The sequence below is a fragment of the Chiloscyllium plagiosum genome, chromosome 23 (assembly GCF_004010195.1).
Source record: "Chiloscyllium plagiosum isolate BGI_BamShark_2017 chromosome 23, ASM401019v2, whole genome shotgun sequence".
NCBI lineage: Eukaryota > Metazoa > Chordata > Chondrichthyes > Orectolobiformes > Hemiscylliidae > Chiloscyllium > Chiloscyllium plagiosum.
The window spans coordinates 1525015-1546031 of record NC_057732.1 but is presented as its reverse complement, the minus strand read 5'-3'; the positions used below and the strand labels follow the sequence as shown (position 1 = coordinate 1546031).

The window sequence follows — 21017 nt, the reverse complement described above, 5'->3', positions numbered from 1 at the left end:
GGTGTGCTCTGGCTACATGCAGTTATGAACTAGGCATGTCAGGGTGTGCACTAAGCATGTGTGACCAGGCAGTAAGTATGACTGAACATGTGAAACTTTGTACTGGGGTATGGACAGTATTTACAGCAGTGCACTTGTCATGTTTTGAGAATGTACAGGAGTGTACTGGGTATTCACAGTAATGTACTGGGCATTTATAAGAAGCAAAAATCCTCAGACAGCAACAAAGTAATAATAAGAGATTGCTGGATGAATTCAGCAGGTCTGTGGAGAGAGACAGACAGAGTTAACGTATCGTCTAGAGACCCTTCTTTAGAATAGAAGATGACAAACCGTCTTCAAGTACCTGACTTAGATCCACATCGACAGCACACTCACTCCGCCCCTCACCAACTGACAGCAGAGCGCGCGCAGCTAACGGCAGCGCCGTGGGAGGGGGAGACGCCTGCAGAGCTGCGCGCGCACCTCGGGAGGGCAGCTGTTGGCGCCAAGGCGAGTTCGGAGCCAGGCCTGCCCTGAGCGGTCAGTCAGTGAGGAGGAGTGGACCCTGGCCCGGTGAGCAGTCAGTGAGGGAGTGACCCCAGCCTGGTGAGCGGTCAGTGAGGGAGGAAGTGAGTGACCCCGGCTCGGTGAGCGGTCAGAGAGGGAGTGACCCCGGCCTGTGAGCGGTCAGTGAGGGAGTGACCCTGGGAGGAAGCGCTGGAGGCCCAGGACCCTCCAGGAACCACGGCGTATCAATCTGCTGCCGGCGGGGCCCACTGGCCTCCCTCAGATCCCCGATGCAGCAGAGCCTCGGTCCCCGTGTAGTTTTTCAAGTAAGAGCGGCCTGCCCCGCAGAAACTAGTTCCCCTTCAGCGGTATCTCCTTTCCCCTCCGCTCTTCCTTCACCGGGGATGAGGTTCTATCTTTACTCTTAACTTTTCAATGTAGAACCTTGGGAGATTTCAAATCATCGTAGTCGATGAAGCACTTTCTAAAGCTTAATCGCTATTGTGATGTTGGAAATGGCTCAGCCAGTTTGCGCACAGCAATCTCCCTCAAACAGCAATGTAATATTCTATGTGATGTAGATTGTGGCGTTAATATCACCTACTCAATCGGAGCTTTTAAAACTACCTGAGCAGGTAGATGACACTTCAGTTTAATGTCTCATCTGAATGAAGGCCCTTGAGATAATGCAACATTGCTTCAAGTACTGGAATGTCAGCTTGGATTTTTGTCCTAATGCTTGGAATTGGACTTGATTCAGAAATGAGTGTGTTACCAACTGACCTGCAGCTGATGCAAACAACGTGACACTGACATTTGTTTTTGTGATGTTGATTGAAGGAAAAATATCAGCCAAGATCTTGAGAAGAACATAGCTGCTTTGAATTTGGTTGTGAGTTTAGTTTACTCGTCAGACAGACAGCCTGTACTTAATCTCAGTTGATTGGTTTATGCTGCAGAGTAATGCCAACAGTCAGGGTTCAATTCCTGCACCCGGTCACCATGAAGGGCTCACAATGTAGAACTCCCCCCTCTTCTGAGGCATGTGCCTGTCAGATTAAACCATCACCAGTTGTGTATCTTTAATGAGAAAGCAATCCTGTGATCCTTTGGGACTGTGGAGTCTTTAATTTTATTTAATGTTTTATTGTTTACACAGCATCATTGACGGTGCAGCACAGCACTCCCATGTGGATTATCAAGCAAGATTATAGGCTCATGTCTCTGGAATGGGATTTAATTCCCCATGATTTCTGACTCTGGCAAGACTGTTACCACTCAGTGGGCTACAATTACAATTACAACTTCTGATCGTAAAGCATTGTTAATGCAACAGTTGGTGCCACTACAGCTGTTTTTTAAAATCTGACATAAATTTGCAAAACTTAAAATTTGTCCAGACAAAATACAAAATCAATTAAATTATAAACTTTGAACACCTGCCCCCTTATCTACCTATCAAACTGCCCCTCAATCTCTCAGCTATCAATTTACTCCTTGCCCACACCCAGCTGCCAGCCTAACTGGTCACCCATTTACCTTCAGTTATGAAGGAGAGTCCTATTGAATTTGAAACGTTAAGCCTATTTCTCTCTCCACAGACACTGTGTTGAGTTTCTCAAGCACTATGTATTTTAGATAAGATGCTCTTTGTTTTCGGTGCATGTGCACCAAAGCAAGCCTTTAAGTCAGTTGGCTTTTTCTCTGACTTAATCACCCCTCTAAGGATAGAATTATATAACGCAGTGCTAAATACAAGCAGATTAATTTCAAATGCTTTTACCTCTGCATTAGTCAATGAGGGTTCAAGTCCTAGTGTATCTTTTTTGAGACTGCACATTCAATGCAGTATTCAGAGGAGTCCTGTGGGTGCTGTCTTTCAGGTGAGATGTTAAAACGAGGCTTTGCCAGTCAATTCAAGGTGGACATAAAAGCTGTCTGCTGTCACAATATTGCAAAAGCAGATTTTCTACTTATTATCCCACTTTTTTTGTGGGTGTTTGCCTTGCACAAATTGGTTTCAATATTTTTGACATTCTGACTAATCGTAAGTTTTTTAGTGGCTGTGAAACACTTTGGGACTCCCTTAAATTGTGAAAGGAACTGTATAAACATTGACCTTTCTGTTTCTGTTGATACCTTTTTTGTGTCCAAATCTTTGCTAAATTATCTAAGTGAGAAAACACTTCTACAAAATTTCTTTTATTCAAACTATAAATAAACAAAGTGTCTATAGTGAAAATAGACCTCAGTAATAAATACTTTTACCTATACCTTTTAAGGAAGTTTTCCTTTCAACTCTCGGTATTTGACTTTTAGTCAAACTAGTTTCTCTCAGTTGGAATTGAGGTATCAGACAGATGGATCTTCATAAAATCCATCTTTTCCTTTCTCAACTTTCAGTCATCCTTCCTAAATATATTTCTGAACCTCAGATAGAAATTGGGTGCATTTGTTTTTAAAACATCCCAATGTTACAAAGGCAGGTTGTTACCAGTTGGAATGTTGCCAATGGCAATTTACATGCACACTTTAAAAGTTAATTAGTATTCAAACCCAATACTTATTCAGTGTTTGAGAAACTACAGTATATTTAACCATGCTCCTTATTCTGGAGGCTGTTCTATTTCATATGTATCTCATGTTTATATATTGCAGGATATACCATGCAGGATAGCGTCAAATTAGCTTCGTGTGGGGATGACATTAAAATCTGGGATTCGCTTTCAATGACAGTGGTGGAACAGTTTAACCCTCACAAGAAACCCTGTGAAGTAACGTCTGTTTGCTGGACTGTTGATAATATCCTTTGGAGCTTACAGCTGTCAGTAACAATTCTATTTATGTAATCAGTTGCTGTTAGACAGCCCTTTGGGAATGACGATTACTTACTTGACCTCTGGTTTGTTGAGTTCTGAGGTAATTATTGTGTCAAGGGTACGGTCTGGGAGGTTGAGGGGTGACCTGAAAGAAGATTATAAAATATGATAGGCATAGATAAGGTGAATAGCAAGGATCTTTTCCCTTGGCTGGAGTGGTTCAAAATGTATTTTTAAGATGAGGGGGAAAGTTTTAAAAAGGATATGAGGGTCAATTTTTAAGTTAGTGTGTGGAATGAACTGTCCGAGGAAGTGATGGATGCAGGCATGGTTACAATATTTAAAACACATTTGGATAAGTACATGAATAGGAAAGATTTGGAGGGAAATGGGTCAAATGCATGCAAGTGGGACTAGTTGAGTTTGGTAGGCATGGACTAGTTGGACCGAAGGGTCTTTTTCCATGCTGTATGATTCTGTGTGACGGTGCTTAAAGAGTTGGGTAGATGAGGGTTGTTGGGAAGTTTGTTTGCACGGTCCATCTCAATTTTGCACGTTCCTGACAAAACCTGTTGATGTGCTTGGTGCCTTCCTAATGACCACTGCACTATTTAGATTCATCTGAAGCCAGGGACTCGCGTGAGTGAGTAGGTGTATTTTAACCTCTTCAGGGATGCTTTGAGGACACCCTGCCCCCGACCTTAAGTGTTTTCACTGTCACCCCACTCAGCGAAGCTGATTTTCAGTGGTTACTGTCTGAGTGCTAGACATGGGACAGCACGGTGGCTCAGTGGTTAGCACTGCTGCCTCGCAGTGTCAGGGACCTGGGTTCAATTCCTTGCCTTGGGTAACTGTCGGTGTGGAGTTTGCACATTCTGTCTGTGGGTTTCCCCTGGGTGCACCCACAATCCAAAGATGTGCAAGTTAGATGAATTGGCCATGCTAAATTGCTCATAGTGTTCAAGGATTGTGTAGGTTAGGTGCATTAGTCAGGGATAAATGTAGAGTAATAGGGGAACAGGTCTGGCTGGGATACTGTTCAGAGGATCAGTGTGGTCTTGCTGAGCTGAAGGGCCTATTTCAACACTCGGGATTCTATGAATCACGTCTTGGGGAAGGACACTGTTATTGACAGCGTTTCTTTACACTGAATTTGGAGGATGGTGTAAAGACAACTAATCGGACCTTACTGTTTTGAGGTGCCTGCTATAGGTTGTTCAAGTCTCTGCAGCCTGTAGGACCATAGTGACCTGGTAAATCACCACTTTAATCTTGAGATTGTTGACCCAAATCTTGATAAGTGCTGTTATCCTCTGTTGACAAACTAGCATATTAGATGATAAAGTGACTTTCATCACCTGTACCTGTTTCCAGCAGATCAAGGCTCCCAAGATATGAAAATAGTTTTATAAAATGATTTAATAATCTGATAAAAGGACCCTAAATGATTAAACTGATACAAGGGAAATGTTTTGCTCCAAGGTTGCAGTATAGCATCTTTAAAAAGCAGATGAGAATGATTGGGTTAAGACTATTTTCGGACTACATGATGATCAGCTGCTCGATTCCTGTTACCTTGCTGGAATTTCGAGTATTTTTCTGGTTTTTGCATTTTATTTCCACTGCAAGGTTTTACTAATTTTTCCTTGCCTCCGTCCTTGCCCTATGGATCTGTTCACATCTCTAGGTTTTCCTCTGCTGTGTTTATCATTTGTTCCATCTTTATTAATGGCTAATGCTTCCATGACTGCCTATTAATTCTATGTTCAGTATTCAGACTCCTCTGCTTACTTAAGTCAGGGTTTAATTTACAAATTCTGTTCTTCAGATAGAAACTTTGTTCCCTTAACAAGGCAAAGTACCTTTGTTTCTAAAATCACTTTACCTTAATTTTCTTCACATCAGTGTTTGTTGAGCTCGTCAAGTAGTGGGGACAAAATAGTTCTGTCATCCTGCAGATCCACCCCAGTTCCTATAAAAGATCTTGCTGAAGGGGTAGGTAAATATTTATTACTGTAAAACTCCTTTAAGATTGAAAAATATTGCTTGAGGGAACATTTTTCAACTAAACTTTATTAATATAATTTAAATGTCTCATTTATTGAGGTTATGTGTCTGTTTTAATAATCAAATTTTCTCTTGTTGCACAGAAAAAGCAGACATGTCTAAGTCTGAATTCTAATTCGAAATGTTTTGTAAGTGGAGGTCTTGATAATACAGTCAATATCTGGGACATAAAGTCAAAGAGATCGCATAGGACACTGAAGGTATTCTGTCGAACAACGGTCAAATGTTAGTGAATATTTTAGTTTCCTGTGCAGTGTTGAATGTGTCACAATTCATATTGATAATTTAATAAAAATGTATTCATAAAAATTTTCATATATAAGATGGAGATGAGCAATTTCTTTGCAGAAAGTTATGAATCTTTTGATTTTTCTGCACTAGAAAGCATTGGAGACTGAGAGATTAAAAATATTCATTGCTGAAATAAGATTTCTGAATGACAGAAGTTAAGGGCTATGGAGAACAATCCAAGTTAAGATCAGGATCAGATTAACTTTGCTCTTATTGTATAATGGAGCAGCCATGAAGGGGCTGCACGTTTTTTTCAACAGGGGCAGGGTAATTAGAGCAGGTTGATTAATTTTTTTAAAAAATCATTCGTGGGATGAGGGCTAGTGTGTATCGCCAATGGGCATTTAAGAGTCAAACACGTTGGACCCAGAGTCACATCTAGGCCAGACCAGCTAAGGATGGCCGTTTCCTTTCCTAAAGAATATTAGTGAATCAGATGGGATTTTCCAATAATCCAATGACAATGGTCGTCATTAGGCTCTTAATTCCAAATATTTTTATTGAGTCGAATCCCACCATCTGCCATGGTAAGTTTCGAACCCAGGTCTCCAAAACATTGCGTATGTCACTGGATTAACAGCAATAATACCACAAGGTCATTGCCTCCCTGCAGGCAAAAATTGTGTCTTTCCTTTGCTGGGCAATCACCCTTGGACAGGAATTAAGGGTAGTTTGAAAGTTCTTGATCTCATCATTGAAGCTGTACGTCGGTCAGGAGGACCAATGGAACGCAGATTGATATGCTGTCAGGGAAATGAGAGGCCTTGCAATCCTTAGGTAGATGACGTGTCTGCTGGGTAAAAATGTGAAAAAACAGGCACGACAGTGTCAGTGATTGTTACTAGACTGATGAGGATCAAATCAGTAATCCCGGGAACGCAAATTTATATCCCACCACGGTATTTCAAGAATTTAGTTTGATGTTGTCAAAACAATAAATTCAAATTCAATTGGATGTTAGTATAATTTAAATTGGTTAAATTCAAATTTGACAAATGCTGTTGCCAAAATAGCAACCAACTCCGGCTATTTCACAGCCATATGTTACATATTTTTAATTTTCCAATACTCTCTGAGACTTCTAGTTAGTCACATGACAGGTACTTGTAAGTTCTCAGTGCAGAATAGCATTCACTCTCTCTTAAAGGTACAGTACACGGCTTAAACTTCATAAAACCTGTCCTCATCTACACACTTCTCACAAACATTAACTCAAGTTTGTTAGGCATGACTTCCCTCTGACAAAAACATGCTAATTATCCCCGATCAAACCTCGCCTCTCTAAATGGAGACTAATTCTATCCTTCTCTGTATTCTCCATTAGTTTCTCTGCCACTGATGTGAGACTGACTTGGTCTATATTTCCGTGATCTATCTCTACTATCCTTTTGTAAAGAGGAACCACTTTACCTATTCTCCAGTTCTATGGCATCTTCCTTGTGACCAGAGATGAATGAAAAATTTGGGTCAGGGTCCCTGTTACATATTTGCTCTTCCTCCTCCCACAGCAGCCTGGGATACAACTCATCTAGACCTTGGGATCTGTCCACTTTTAAAGACACCAAAACTTCCCATGCCTCCTTGCTTCTTATATCAAATTGCTCAAGAACGTCACAGTATGTCTTGTATCGTTCTCCTGAATTGTTTAAGTACCTCAAGGCATTCTATACCACTTCAGACTAAACTAATTATATTCCTAACTCTGAAAGTATAACAAATTAATATGCCATTCTTCGTACTCTGTCAGTGAAACTTTCTTCGCTTTGTTTTTTAACATTTGCTGATCTAAACACAAGTTCCATTTGAATAGTTTTGTATTAATCAATATGTGTTTTACAGGATCACAAAGATGAAGTCAGTAGTGTCTGTTTCAATTGGAACGACTACTATATAGCATCGGGTTCTCGCAGCGGTGATATTATTGTGCATAGTGTTACAACTAATATTTCTAGTGCTCCATTTGGTCATGGTAAAACTCAGGTACGTGCTTTCTTCAGCAGTGCTTTGACATGTAAAATTTGTAAACGTTATTTCCCCACTTTTGTATATTGGTTATATGTTAGAGAATTGAAAATTGTTTTTTCCAAATGTGGTTTAGGACTTGAGTGATTCAGCAAGTTATTAGAAATAATCTTGAAGAAACCTTATTGGAATGACTTGCTTGATGCACTGTCTGAAAGGATTTTGCAACAGATCAGTAACAATTTTCAAAGAGGAATTAGGTTAATATTTTAAGGGAATAAACATTGTACTGTCTCCATGATTGAATTTTCTGGGCACTTCAGTAAATCTTTTCACCACCTCCACGTACTTTGAGCACTGGTCCCTTAGATATAGCACCCAATTTCCGTAGTATTTGGTGTTCTTAAATTGAAGTCCATTTTTCTATACCTTATTTGAGTCATGCATTTGTGTGTCTTATCTTATTTACACTACACCAATTTTGTTGTGACTTTGATAATAATCTAGAGATTGTTATCTTTGAACTCTGACCTCTAAGATTCACTTGGGTCAAAATTAGTTAACTCCAGCAGAACAACTTTCCTAGTTCTGCCTGTTTCATTGATGCTTATGTGGACTCTGACCATTTGGATCCTCCCCATCATATTAATGTTTCTTCCCAGGACAGAACAAATGTCCTGAACTCTGGACCTCTAGGCTCTTGCTATCACCAGCTGAGAGATGGTGACCTGACGTAAGAAAATTTTCTTCTTTGTCTTAAAAGTAATTATTCACTTATTTCAGCGTGACACCTAGATCTAGATGCTTCCACAAACTAAAACTTCCTATCCACATGTACCCTGTCAGGATCTTGGATATTTCAATAAAGTTGCCTTTTCTAAACTTAAGCCTAGCCTTTCCTTATAAAACCATTCCATTCCAAATATAAGTTTTAATCTCCTTATCTGACGAAGAAATGTTCTGGCTATGGAGGTAGTGTAATAAAGGTTGACCAAACTCTGCGTTGGAGAGACTAGATCTGTTAGGACTATATTCATTGGAGTTTAGAAGAATGAAAGACATCTCATTCAAAAATTATAAAATCATAACAGGACGAGAGAGGATAAATGCAAGGTAACAGTTTAAGGATATAGGCCTTTTACGACTTTGATAAATCTTTTCACTCAGTGAGTGGGGAGTCTGTGGAATCCTTCCACGGAAAATAGTTGAGGACAAAACATTGACTGTATTCAAGGAGTTGGCCATAATTCGTAGGACTAAAGGTATCAAAGGATATGGTAAGAAAGCAGAGATACTGAACTGGGTGATCAGCCATGCTCATGTTGAGTATTGGTGCAGGGTCAAAGGACAACTGGTGGTGGTCAATAAATGCTGGCTAGTCAGCAATGTCTCACAAGTGAATTTTAAAACAAAAGTCCTACTCCTCCTATTTACTATGTTTCTTTTTTTATATATATAGTTAGTAAATCTCTGAACTGCTTCCAAAGTATTTAAATTTATCCTTCAATAAGGGTACCGATATTATATACTATTGTCCTGTATAGTTGAAACATAATCTCCCTACTTTTGTATTCAATTCACCTCACAGTAAGTGGGAGCATTCTATTAATTTACTTAACTGTTTGTTACACGTGCATTCTAGCCTTCTGTGATTAGTGCACTTTGGCCAGTCAAATCCGTGTGTATATCAGAGCTCTACTCTATCTCACCATTTAGGTAGTATGTTCCTTTTATATTTTTCTTGCTAACGTTCACAGTTTCACATTGGGGATGACACAGTAACTAAGTGGTTAGCACTGCTGTATCATAGTGCCAGGGACTCTGGTTCAGTTCCAGCCTTGGGGACTGAATGTGAAGTTTGCACGTTTTCCCTGTGTCTGCTTAGGTTCCCTCTCGGTGCTTCAGTTTCCTCTTCCTGTCCAAAGAGGTGCAAGTTGGGTGGATTGGCCATGCAAAATTGCCCCTAATGTCCAGTGATGTGCAGGCTAGATGGATTAGCAATTGAAAATGCAGGATTACAGGGACAGGATTGGTGAGGGTGTTGTGTCTGGGCTTTTGTCTTAATTTCATGGTTAGGAACTGATTATGTGCTGTTTAATGTGTAATCTCAACTAAAACTTGAATTGGTATGCCAACGTATTTATCATAAGATGCTTTCTTCACAAGTTGGATTTTCTTTAAGCAAAACATGCTGGAAATATTCAACAGATCAGGCAAATATAGAATGGCCAAATATCTGTGAGGAGAAATTGAGCTAATGTCTTATATCAGTGACTTTTGCTCGTTGAAACCCTACAATATAGAAAGAGGCCATTTGGCCCATGGAGTCTCCACCAACCCTCTGAAGACCATCTTGCCTTTTTCCCATAACCCCATGTTTACCCATGGCTAACCCAAGTGGACTGCACGTCTCTGGACACTACAGGGCAATTTAGCATGGCCAATCCACCTAATTTGTACATCTTTGTGAAACAGGAGCACCCAAGCAGACACTGGGAGAATGTGTAAACTCGAGACAGACGTTCACCCAAGGTTAGAGTCAAACCCGGCTCCCTGGTACTGTGAGGCAGCAGTGCTAACCAGAGCCTCTGTGCCGACCTATCAATTCTTTAGAAGTATTCTTTATCTGCAGGTTAGATCACATCTGGAGTACTGTGTGCAGTCTTGATTAGATTAGATTAGATTCCTTCCAGTGTGGAAACAGGCCGTTCGGCCCAACCAGTCCACACAGACCACCCAGGCCCATTTCCCTCCCACTAATGCACCTGACATTGTGTGCGACTTAGCACGGCCAATTCACCTGACTTGCACACCTTTGGACTATGGGAGGAAACTGGAGCACCCGGAGGAAGCCCACGCAGACACTGGGAGAATGTGCTAACTCCACACAAGGCTGCAATCGAACCTGGGACCCTGGCGCTGAGAGGTAGCAGTACTAACCACTGAGCCACCGTACTGCCCCAATCTTTATTTCAGGAAAAGTATTATTGCCATAGATGGAGTGCAGCAAAGATTCACCAGAAATATTGCCAGGAGGGTGGGATTGCACTATGAAGAGACATTGGGCAAACGGCCTATATTCTCTAGAGTTTTGAAGAATATGGGATGATCTCATTGAACTTAGAAAAGACTTAAAGGGGTAGACAAGGTAAAGTACGCTATTATCCCTGGCTGATGAGTCCAAACCTGGGGAATACAATTTAAAGGTAAGGCAGATGCCATCTTTGTCCACAATGAGTAGAATTTAGTTTACTCAGAAGGTTGTGAACTTTTGGAATTCTCAATCCCAGAAGGCTGTCGAAGCTCAGTCTTTGAATATGTTAAAGATAGAGATTGATACTGGGTTTTTCGAGTGGAGTGAGTAAAAGGCATTGAAGCTTTTGATCACCCATGATCCTATTGAAAAGCTGGGTAGGCTTTACAGGCTGAATGACCTGTTCTTATATTCCAGCTGAATTGACAATTTAAATGTTAGAAAATAGTATTAGCTTTTTTTTCAAATTAGCTGGAGAAATGTTTGTTTCCATTTGCACATTTCAAACATTTCTGTTTGATCTTCCTTTTTCAGCCAGTGCAAAATCTGAAGTATTCCATCTTCAAGAAAGCTTTGTTGGGGAGTGTTCACGACAGTGGTGCTGTAACTCTTTGGGATGTTAATACACAGCAACCTTACCACACCTTTGAAAATGCTCACAAGGCTCCAGCTTCTGGACTTTGCTTTTCACCAGTGAATGATTTGTTGTTTGCCACAGTTGGTTTGGATAAAAAAATCAACTGCTATGACACTTCAAGCAAGATGTGAGTATATTGTAGATGTTTGGCAATAGCTGTACACATCTTACTTATGTATTGTCAGTACTGAGACCACTGCTTTTCCTGATAGGAAAGATAGCTTCTCTGGATGAGCATGTCACTAATTCAAAATGCGTAGATGACTCACATTGTAGAGAAAACCTTGTTTTAAACTTTGACTGACAGGCTAGTGGAATGAGCAGCTGTGTGGCAGCTTACATTTAGTACAGCTAAATGTCAAGTGTTGCATTTTGGTTAGCGGAATGAGTTTAGGCAATGTAACATAAAGGCACTGAAAGGACAGATCTGAGGGCATACATGTACAGATTATTGAAGGCAGCCTTTGACATGGGTGACCACGTAGTCTTTCTGAAACGAGTCTCCACAAGTGCTCTCACCTGATTTCACACTCCATTACCTAATCGAAACCATGGTGTCAGTTTGAACAACTGTTACCTCTCATGTCTCCTGTGGATTGGTTCTTGCCTTCTACTATTTCTCATCTACATGCTGCCCGTCAACAACATCTTCCAAAGACATAACATGAATTTTCACATGTAATTTCGTTATACCCAGCTGTATATCATTATCAGCTCTCGATTCCTCTACTGTCACTTAATTTATCAGAATGCTTATCTGACATCTGGATTAACAGCATTTTGTCCTAATTAAATATTGAAAATACAGACAATAGTTTTGGCGACTACTCCAAGCATAATTTATCTAACTTATAGACTCTATCCTTCTTCCTGACAGCAGTCTGAGGTTATTGTCAGTGTTAATGGGGAGGTGTGTAATCTTCTGAAGAAAGGTTGCACAAGCTAGGCCTGTATTCATTGGAATTTAGAAGAAGGAAAAGTAATCTTGTTAAGTCACAGAAGTTGCTGTGGAGTTTTAGAGCAGTTGTACGTTCTGATGGACAAGAGAGTCGCAGGTATGCTGAGAGGTAAGTATAGAAGCAGACCTTTCAACCCATCGAGCCTACTGTGCCATACAATTAAATTGTAACTAATCATCGATCTCAATGTCACTTTCCCAAACTATCTTCGTAGATTTTGAAGAATCACATCAAAAGATATCAGTCTCTGTCTTAAGTGTGCTCAATGATTAATCTTCCACAGGCTGTGGGGAAGAAAATTGCAAGTTTCATCACCTGAGTAAAGAAATTCCTCCTCCATGGTCTGAAATGGCTTACCCTATTTCCTGAGATTATGATCCATATGAATTTTGAGTTTCCATGAGTTCCCCCATCATTCTTCAAAACTCTACCAAATACAGATTAGCCCCCTCAGTCTCTCCTCAAAAACATGTTCAACCATTGCAGGGTTTAGTTTGGTGAACTTCTTGCACTCCCTCCGTGGCAAGTGAATCTTTCCTTACCTAAGGAGACTAAAACTGCACACAGTATTCCAGCTATGTCTTATGAAGGCTCTACACAACTAGAGGAAGCTATCTTTACTGCTGTACTCAAATCTCCTTATGATAAAAGTCAATGCACCACTTTGTTCTCAAAGTGGAATTGATGCTACAGTTGATTTGCCATGATTTTACTGAATGGTGAAACAAAGTGGCCAAATGGCCTATTCCTCTTCAGTCTTAAGTTTACAACCTTGGTATTACATTTGACCACAGGATATGCTTTCAGCCTCATTCACACCATCCCTACTTATGACAGTGTATTTGACTCTGTAATTCTCTGTAACATTGCCCAGTATGTTTCACCCCCATCTCAACTCATCTTCTAAACCCTCTTTCCTATCTTCATTAGCTGTACACTCAACAACTCCAAGAGATCTTGTATTTCTGAACAGATCTTGTGCACAATGCAACTAATGAAACAAACAAAATTCGAGGCTTTATAAATAGAAGTGTGAAATTAAAAATCCAGACAATTCTGTAGGACCCACACAACACATTTTCTCAGCCCCAGCTGATGTCCAATCCTAGATCAAAAAGGAACTGGGAGCAGTTCAAAGACTTTGGTGAGATTTATTAGAATGGTTCCTACAGAACATGGAGACTAGAGAAGTTTTTCTTCAAGCAATAAAGGGTAGTAAGAGAGTGCATCGAGGTATTTAGAATGATTAAGAGTTTAGACAGAATTAACGTTTTCCAGTTGCGGAATTGCACTAACTTGAGTCACAATTAAAATGCACGAAATATGATGTGGAAAATCTTTTATTCTCAAAGTGTTGAGTATTTAAAATGCATGACTTGATAAAGTTGCAGATGTGCAAACATTGGTAGTTTTTCACAATTAATTGGATAAATAATTGGATTAAAAAGGTGTAGGGGCGGCATGGTGGCTCAGTGGTCAGCACTGCTACCTCAGCATCAGGGACTGGGTTCAGTTCCACCCTCGGGCCACTGTCTGTGTGGAATTTGCATGTTCTCCCTGTGTCTGCGTGGGTTTCCTCCAGGTCCTCCAGTTTCCTCCCAGAGTCCTAAGATGTGCAAGGTTAGGTGGATTGGCCATGCTAAATTGCCCATATTGTTAGGTGCATTAGTTAGGGGTAAATGTAGGGAAATGGGTCTGGGTGGGTTACTCTTCAGAGGGTAGGTGTGGACTTGTTGGGCACAATAGCCTGTTTGCATACTGTAGGGAATCTTCAAAAAAAAAAAGCACCACTGGTTACTAAGCTCCAGGCCAAATACTTTTCATCTACTGCCACCTTCCGTCTTCTATGGGCTAGCCAATTCTGTATCCAGACAGTCAAATGTCCATGAATCCCATGCTTCCTTACTTTCTGGAATGAGTCTACCATGGGGAACCTTATCAAATGCCTTGCTGAAATCCGTATTTACCACATCCACTGCTCTAGTGTCTTGTCACATCCTCAAATAATTCAGTAAGGCTTGAGGCATGACCTGCCCTTCACAAAGCCATGCTGACTATCTCTAATCAAGCTATGATTATCCAAATAATCATCACTCTTGTCTCTCAGAATCCTCTCCAATAAATTGCCCACCATGGACGTAAGACTGACTGTACTGTAAATCCTAGAGTTATCCCTATTCCTTTTCTTGAACAAGGGAATAACATTTGCCACCCTCCAATCATCTGGCACTACTCCAGTAGACAGTGAGAATGTAAAGATCATCACCAAAGGCACCACAATCTCTTCCCGTAGAAACCTAGGGTATATCCCATTTGGCCCAGAGGACTTATCAATCCTCATGTGTTTCAAAATTTCCAGCACATCGTTCTCCTTAACATTAACCTGTTCGAGCACATCAGTCTGTTTCACGCTGTCCTTGCAAACAAGATCACTCTCACTAGTGAATATTCACTAAGGACTTTCCCTACCACCTCCAACTCCAGGGACAAATTCCCTTCACTATCCCTCATTAGCCCTACCCTTACTCTGTTGATCTTCTTGCTCCTCATGTAAGTGTAGAACGCCTTGGGGTTTTCCTTAATCCTACCCACCAAGACTTTTTCATGCCCCCAAGTTCATTCTTCAGTTTCTTCCTGGCTACCTTGTAACACTATAGAGCCCAGTCTTGTCCTTCCTCAACCTTAAGTAAGGTTCCTTCTTCCTGTTGACTAGAAGTTCCACATCTCTTGTCATCCAAGATTCCTTCACCTTACCATCTCTTGCTTGCCTCAGTGGAACAAACCTATCCATACTTGCAGCAAGTGCTTCCTAAACATCCTCCACATTTTTGTCGTACATTTCCCTGAGAATATCTGTTCTCAATTTATGCTTGACAGTTTCTACCTAATAGTATGGTAATCCCCCTCTCCCAATTAAATACTTTCACTTACGATCTGCTCCTATCCCTCTCCATATCTGTAGTAAAGGTCAGGGAGTTGTGATTGCTATCACTAAATTGCTCTCCCACCGAGAGATCTGACAACTGACGTAATTCATTGCCAAGCAACAAATCAAATATGGCCTCCCCTCCAGTTGCTTCTCCACATATTAAGTCAGAAATCCTTCCTGGACACCTGACAAAATCTGCTCCATCCAAACTATTTGCACTAAGGGAGTTAATACAGATGAGTGTTAGACCTTGTACTTTGGAAAGTGGAATCAAGGTGGGAGTTTCATGCTGAATGGTAGGGCCTTATGGAGTGCAGTGAAACAAAAGTTATGTTGCAGTTGTACGTTGCAGGGCGTTGGTGGGGAGCACTTGGAGTATTATGTTCTGGGGGAGTATTATGTTTTGGTCATCTTGCTATAGGAAGGATGTTCTTAAACTGAAGAAATTTACAAAGATATTGCCTGGACTCAGCGGTCTGAGTTATAGGGAGAGATTGGACAAGCTGTAACATTTTTCTTCAGAGTGTAGGTGACTGGGGGAATCTTAAAGAAATGCATAGGAGGCATGAATATAAGATTATAAGAGGCATGAATAGCGTGAATGCACTCAGTTTTTTTCTTAGTGTTGGGGCAGTGAGGACGAGAGGGCATCATTTTAAGATCAGAAGGCAAAGAATAAAAGGGAATCTGAGGGGCAAGTGGGGTGCATATGGATTGAGCTGCCAGCAGAAATGGTTGAGGTGGGTACGTTAACAATATTTAAAAGGCATTTGGACAAATTCATAGAAAGGAAAGGTTTAGAAGGATATAGGACAAGTACAGGGAAATGGGGTTAACATTGATGGACATTTTGGTAAGCATGGACCAGTTTGAGCTGAAGGGCCTGTCTCAGTGCTGTACGACGCAAAAAAAAGAAGTGCCCAACTCCTCGTCAATTGGCAAATAAACTTGGTCAGTTGTGTATGTATATCTCCCTATATGTTATGCAGTACTAATGTGTCCGAAAACTCCACATGCTCTTGGACCATATAGAGCAGTGAAAATATTATTCAGGGATTGTTCGAACAGAGCAATGCCGCTGTTTTGTTTAACAATTTTTTGAAAAATGATCTTGTAATAGAAATCATGGTCTCAATAATCAGCACTCCGCTTAGTGATAAGTGAGGTGACAACTGAAATGCTTTCAGAGAATATATTTTGAACAGTTTTTTTCACTACCTGTATTTATGCTTTTCATTTGAAATGGTTTTATTTCTGCTCATAACTTGTCGTATGATCCTTGTTTGTTGAATTACATGTCACAATTTAATTTGCATTTCATATTTCTGAACCAAATGCAACTGCATGTCACATCTAAAATGTGATGACAACATTTTTGTGTCAGTAAGTAATTGAACATTCTGTGGAAAAATGATTAAATAGTATGCAATTGCATTAACCTTTATTATCTAGAAAACTAGAACTATTGAATTTAAGTTAAAACTTTATGGCCATCTTGTTAAATTAATTTTATGCAGGCTGTTGAGAACTATTTCTGTTGAAGCCCCACTGACTGCAATAGACTTTATGACAGATGGAGCAACTTTGGCTGTAGGATCCATCAGGGGCAAAATTTATGTGTATGATTTACGCGTGACAACTTCACCACTCAAAATTGTTAGTGCCCACAAGAAATCCATACGGTGCTTGAAGTTTCAGAATGGTTCTGCACAGTTTAAGGTAGGTAGACCGTGACTCTTATTAATTTACTTTGAACCAATCCTAAGTTTGGTGATATCTTTTTAGTTTTAAACCCAAGCATCATGAAGTGAAGTAGTACAGAATTGTCACTATGTCATGAGAGCTCCAAAGCACTTAATTGCTTCTATACAGTGCATGTTTGTATTAATCATCAATACCATATATACCTGAGTAATAGTCGATCTCATTTAAATGTCGACGCCCTCTTTTTTGCCAAATAACCTGTGATTTTTCATATATCTCATGTAAAAGTCGACCCTAGTGCTTCACAGTTAATAGGTCAACATTTATGAGTCAGTATGCCAGCCGTCATGTCCCGCTCCAGCTTTCCAGTCTGCTGGTTGTTCCACTCCGCTCCCAGTCTTCCAGTCCACTGGTTGTTGTGTTCTGCTCCACGGTTGGTTTAGAGATCAGTTAGACTTTTGCTTAAGGTAGAGTATTAATTTTTCTTGGGCATGAGTTTCAGCCCCTCAAAAGTAGTATTCATGTAACAGCTGACCCGATAAATTTAACCTGAACAAGTAGTTTTAAAAATTTAACTGTTACTCGAGTATTTATGGTAACTGACTGTTTGCCCTCTTTAACATCACATTTGACACTGAGCTTCCATCTTTCCTAATCTGGCAAATAGTGAAATTTGAATTTAAAAAAAAAATTCTTGAATCAAAGCTGTCTTAAAATTGACCATGTGACCACTGTTGATTGTTGTAAAACATCCATCTGGTTCACTAATGTCTTTAAGGGAAGGAAATCTGCTAACCTTTATCTTTACCTGCTTGTCTTTGCCGATCCGCTGCAATGTGGTTGATTCTTTATTTCCCACTGGACAGTTAAGGATGGCAAGCAGTGCTGGCCTAGCAGCATTCCATGAATTAATTAAAAAAAAAACTTTGTGCCATCGATAAGACTGCCTGTCGGCACCTCCACGAGGAGAAAGTGACGACTGCAGATGCTGGAGATCAGATCGAGAGTGTGGTGCTGGAAAAGTACAGCAGGTCAGGCAGCATCCGAGGAACAGGAGAATCGATGTTTCGGCCATTCCTGATGAAGGGCTTATGCCCGAAACGTTGATTCTCCTGCTTCTCGGATGCTGCCTGACCTGCTGTGCTTTTCTGTCACCTCCATGACATTGCTTGATGTATTCTTGCACCTTAGGTCATCTGTTGAAACTCTTAACGTCTACCTTTGTCACCTTTAGACTTAACTGCAGTAGTCCCCTTGAATCCACATGGGAACGTTCCAAGACCTACTGCAGATAGTAACGAACCCATTCATTTAAATGGGAAACTTACCTACCCAGCAGTCTCCTGTTTCTGGAATGTTCCATATCATATTTTCGGGCTGTGGCAAACTGTGGATAACTGAAACTGCAGAAGCAGATTCCGCAGATACGGCAGTCACCTTGTATTCTAATAAACTCTGGCTGGTTTCCAAATGTTGCTCATGTCTTATCTCAATCCAAATCCCATTCATCTGTCACCCTTCTCGCTGGTCTACACAGGATCCCTGTCAAGCAGTGTTTTGATTTTTAAAATTCTCACTCTTGTTTGAAAATCGTCTATGCTTTGGCCCTAACTATTTCTGTAGTCTTCCCCAGTCCCTTGGAAATGCTTGTGTTTCTCTTATTCAGGTTTCATTTACATTCCATATTATAGTAGCAATGCCTTCAGTAGAGCCGAAGCTTGAGATTTCCCTTCCTAAACTTCACTTCTCTTTCTTTCTTCCATTGTGGAGACTGTGATGTGATAAGATACTGAGCCAAAACACTGTCTACAGTGTCTGGGTATTTAAAAAAAAAAATCTGTGGCTCTTACTGGAAGAGGAGAAGAACTCTGTTTAATATTATTCCTTAGTCAGTATCACTGCAACAGATTATCTGGTCATTATCACATTACTGTTTGTGACAACTTGCGATGTGTAGTTTGGCAAAGTTTCCAAATGTCCGGTTTATCCTCTGACAATGGTCTGGGAATGGAATCAGTGGCTATGGCATGGAGCTTGTAACAGGAGTTTTCTTTTTGAGCAGTACAAATGTTGTTCCTCCCAGAATCTCCTGCCACTGCACTGGAGCAGAAATTTGCTGCTGCTAACATCATTATGCACCTATTTCCTTTTGTTATTACTCTTCCTGCATCATTCAGAGCACATCAGCAAAGACTCAAGTGTATAGATTGGGGAGGGGCAGAAAGTGGCAGATGAGCAGAGAGGTAAGCCAGGCAGCGAGGAATGGGGGGAATCAACAGACATCGAAAACATTGTCTCTTGATGCAAGCAGCTACCAGTATTGTCAATGGTAGTGACATTGCAGGCACTAAAATGCATGGGGTGATGAATGTATCCTGCAATTGTGGGTGGCAGCAAATGCGGCTATGGAGGAATAAGATTCCCTGTTGAAAGGGCTGATTTGCCAGGTTACATAGAACATAGAACAATACAGCACAGAACAGGCCCTTCGGCCCACGATGTTGTGTGCCGAACATTTGTCCTAGCTTAAGCACCCATCCATGTACCTATCCAATTGACGCTTAAAGGTCACCAAAGATTCTGACTCTACCACTTCCACAGGCAGCGCATTCCATGCCCCCACCACTCTCTGGGCAAAGAACCTACCCCTGACATCTCCCCTATACCTTCCACCCTTCACCTTAAATTTATGTCCCCTTGTAACACTCAAGAGACAATGTTTTCGATGTCTGTTGATTCCCCCCATTCCCCGCTGCCTGGCTTACCACTCTGCTCATCTGCCACTTTCTGCCCCTCCCCAATCCATACACTTGAGTCTTTGCTGATGTGCTCTGAATGATGCAGGAAGAGTAATAACAAAAGGAAATATGTGCATAATGATAATAAGGTTGAGAAATATTAACTGAAATGTGGGACTAAATTGAAGAACACTGTGAAAGAAGTACAGTGGGACATATGGGCACTTTCTGTCCTAGAAGGTTCAAATTTTCTATTGATTAATATATTTTGTTGTGTCTCACGGGTGTAGCATACTGGAAATCAAGCCCTGCTATTTCTGGAGTTATCCCAAGATTTTTTTTAAAGTACATACAATTCTCCAGTATACCTGTCTTTTAGACCCAGTTGACAGAAGCACAGGCCAGATTTCTGAACTTAACAAGAGTTTTTATTTTTTGTAAGTAATTAGACTGTAGCTACAGTGAAAATTAATGAATCATCTGCATATAACTTCTGCGTACAATTCAACTAGTTAGACTACTAATAAAATTCAAACTTGTTATCAATTCCCCCTTTACATACTAAACGCACAGTGGGAAAATATCTTGGGTTATCAGTGAAGAGAAAAACTGGGAAAGCAGTTCATTGGTTTCTGTACACGCTGGTCATACAAGGGCGCTGATCCGAACTCTGCTTGTCGGTTGTTCTTGTCCTTATGTTTCCACTCATTTGTAAGAGAAACAGGGTGGATGTTTCACACTTATAAAAGAACTCTGACATATGAATCAAAAGTCACACCACAGATGTTAGCTCAGTTCTTCTGTTGTGTGTGCAGTGTTCACAATGAGTATCATGCCACTTGATTCCAAACCATTCAGCAATCCTTGGTTTTAAAACCGTTCTTTTCTCATTTCAGCTCAATGTTTAAAAAAGACAAGCACAAGAAGATATAGTCTTTATAATTTCAGTAAATGTAGTTCCCATGACAGATTTCACCCAAAATGTCTTTTTGGTTCAAATGCTAACTGACTTGCTCTTTCCTATAATCTGTTTTGATTACCTATTGGGGCTTTCATTGTTTTTCTTTTGCACTTGGCTTTGGTTGTTCTTCATTGGAAGGACATAACAACATAGAAAGTTACAGCTCCTGCTGCTTCTGCCACTACTCAAACTGATGGGGACTTGATTGTCCACACCTTGCGCAACCCGATCAGTCTAAGTCTGGCAGTTTCTATAAAGAAGGCTTGTGTTGCCTTAATCACTGGGCACCAGGTTCCCACTTAAAGTTCTCTAGAATTTTTAGTATCATTTGCTTCCAGATGAGAATTGAATGAAGCACAAAAATATATTCTTGTTTGTACAGCGTTTTGGGTTGTAGTTCTGATGAAGTGACAAGTTAGTGTTTAGA

The 21017-nt window shown here is 40.5% G+C and overlaps 1 protein-coding gene across 6 annotated transcripts in view; it reads left to right on the top strand.

Annotated features, from left to right (window-relative positions):
• Positions 1-404: 404 nt before the first annotated feature.
• The window catches only part of nedd1 (NEDD1 gamma-tubulin ring complex targeting factor), a 54553-nt gene continuing 33940 nt past the window's right edge, over positions 405-21017 (top strand). The window contains exons 1-7 of one of the 6 annotated variants that reach the window (XM_043713279.1): positions 405-555; positions 3148-3291; positions 5209-5303; positions 5459-5575; positions 7506-7646; positions 11197-11426; positions 16705-16906. In XM_043713279.1, coding sequence (XP_043569214.1) covers positions 3156-3291; positions 5209-5303; positions 5459-5575; positions 7506-7646; positions 11197-11426; positions 16705-16906 — 921 coding nt within the window. In that variant the 5' untranslated portion in view covers positions 405-555; positions 3148-3155. Of the gene's footprint in view, positions 612-3147; positions 3292-3327; positions 3409-5208; positions 5304-5458; positions 5576-7505; positions 7647-11196; positions 11427-16704; positions 16907-21017 lie in introns of those variants that run through there. The other 5 variants (XM_043713275.1, XM_043713277.1, XM_043713276.1 and 2 more) reach the window with 5 other exon arrangements.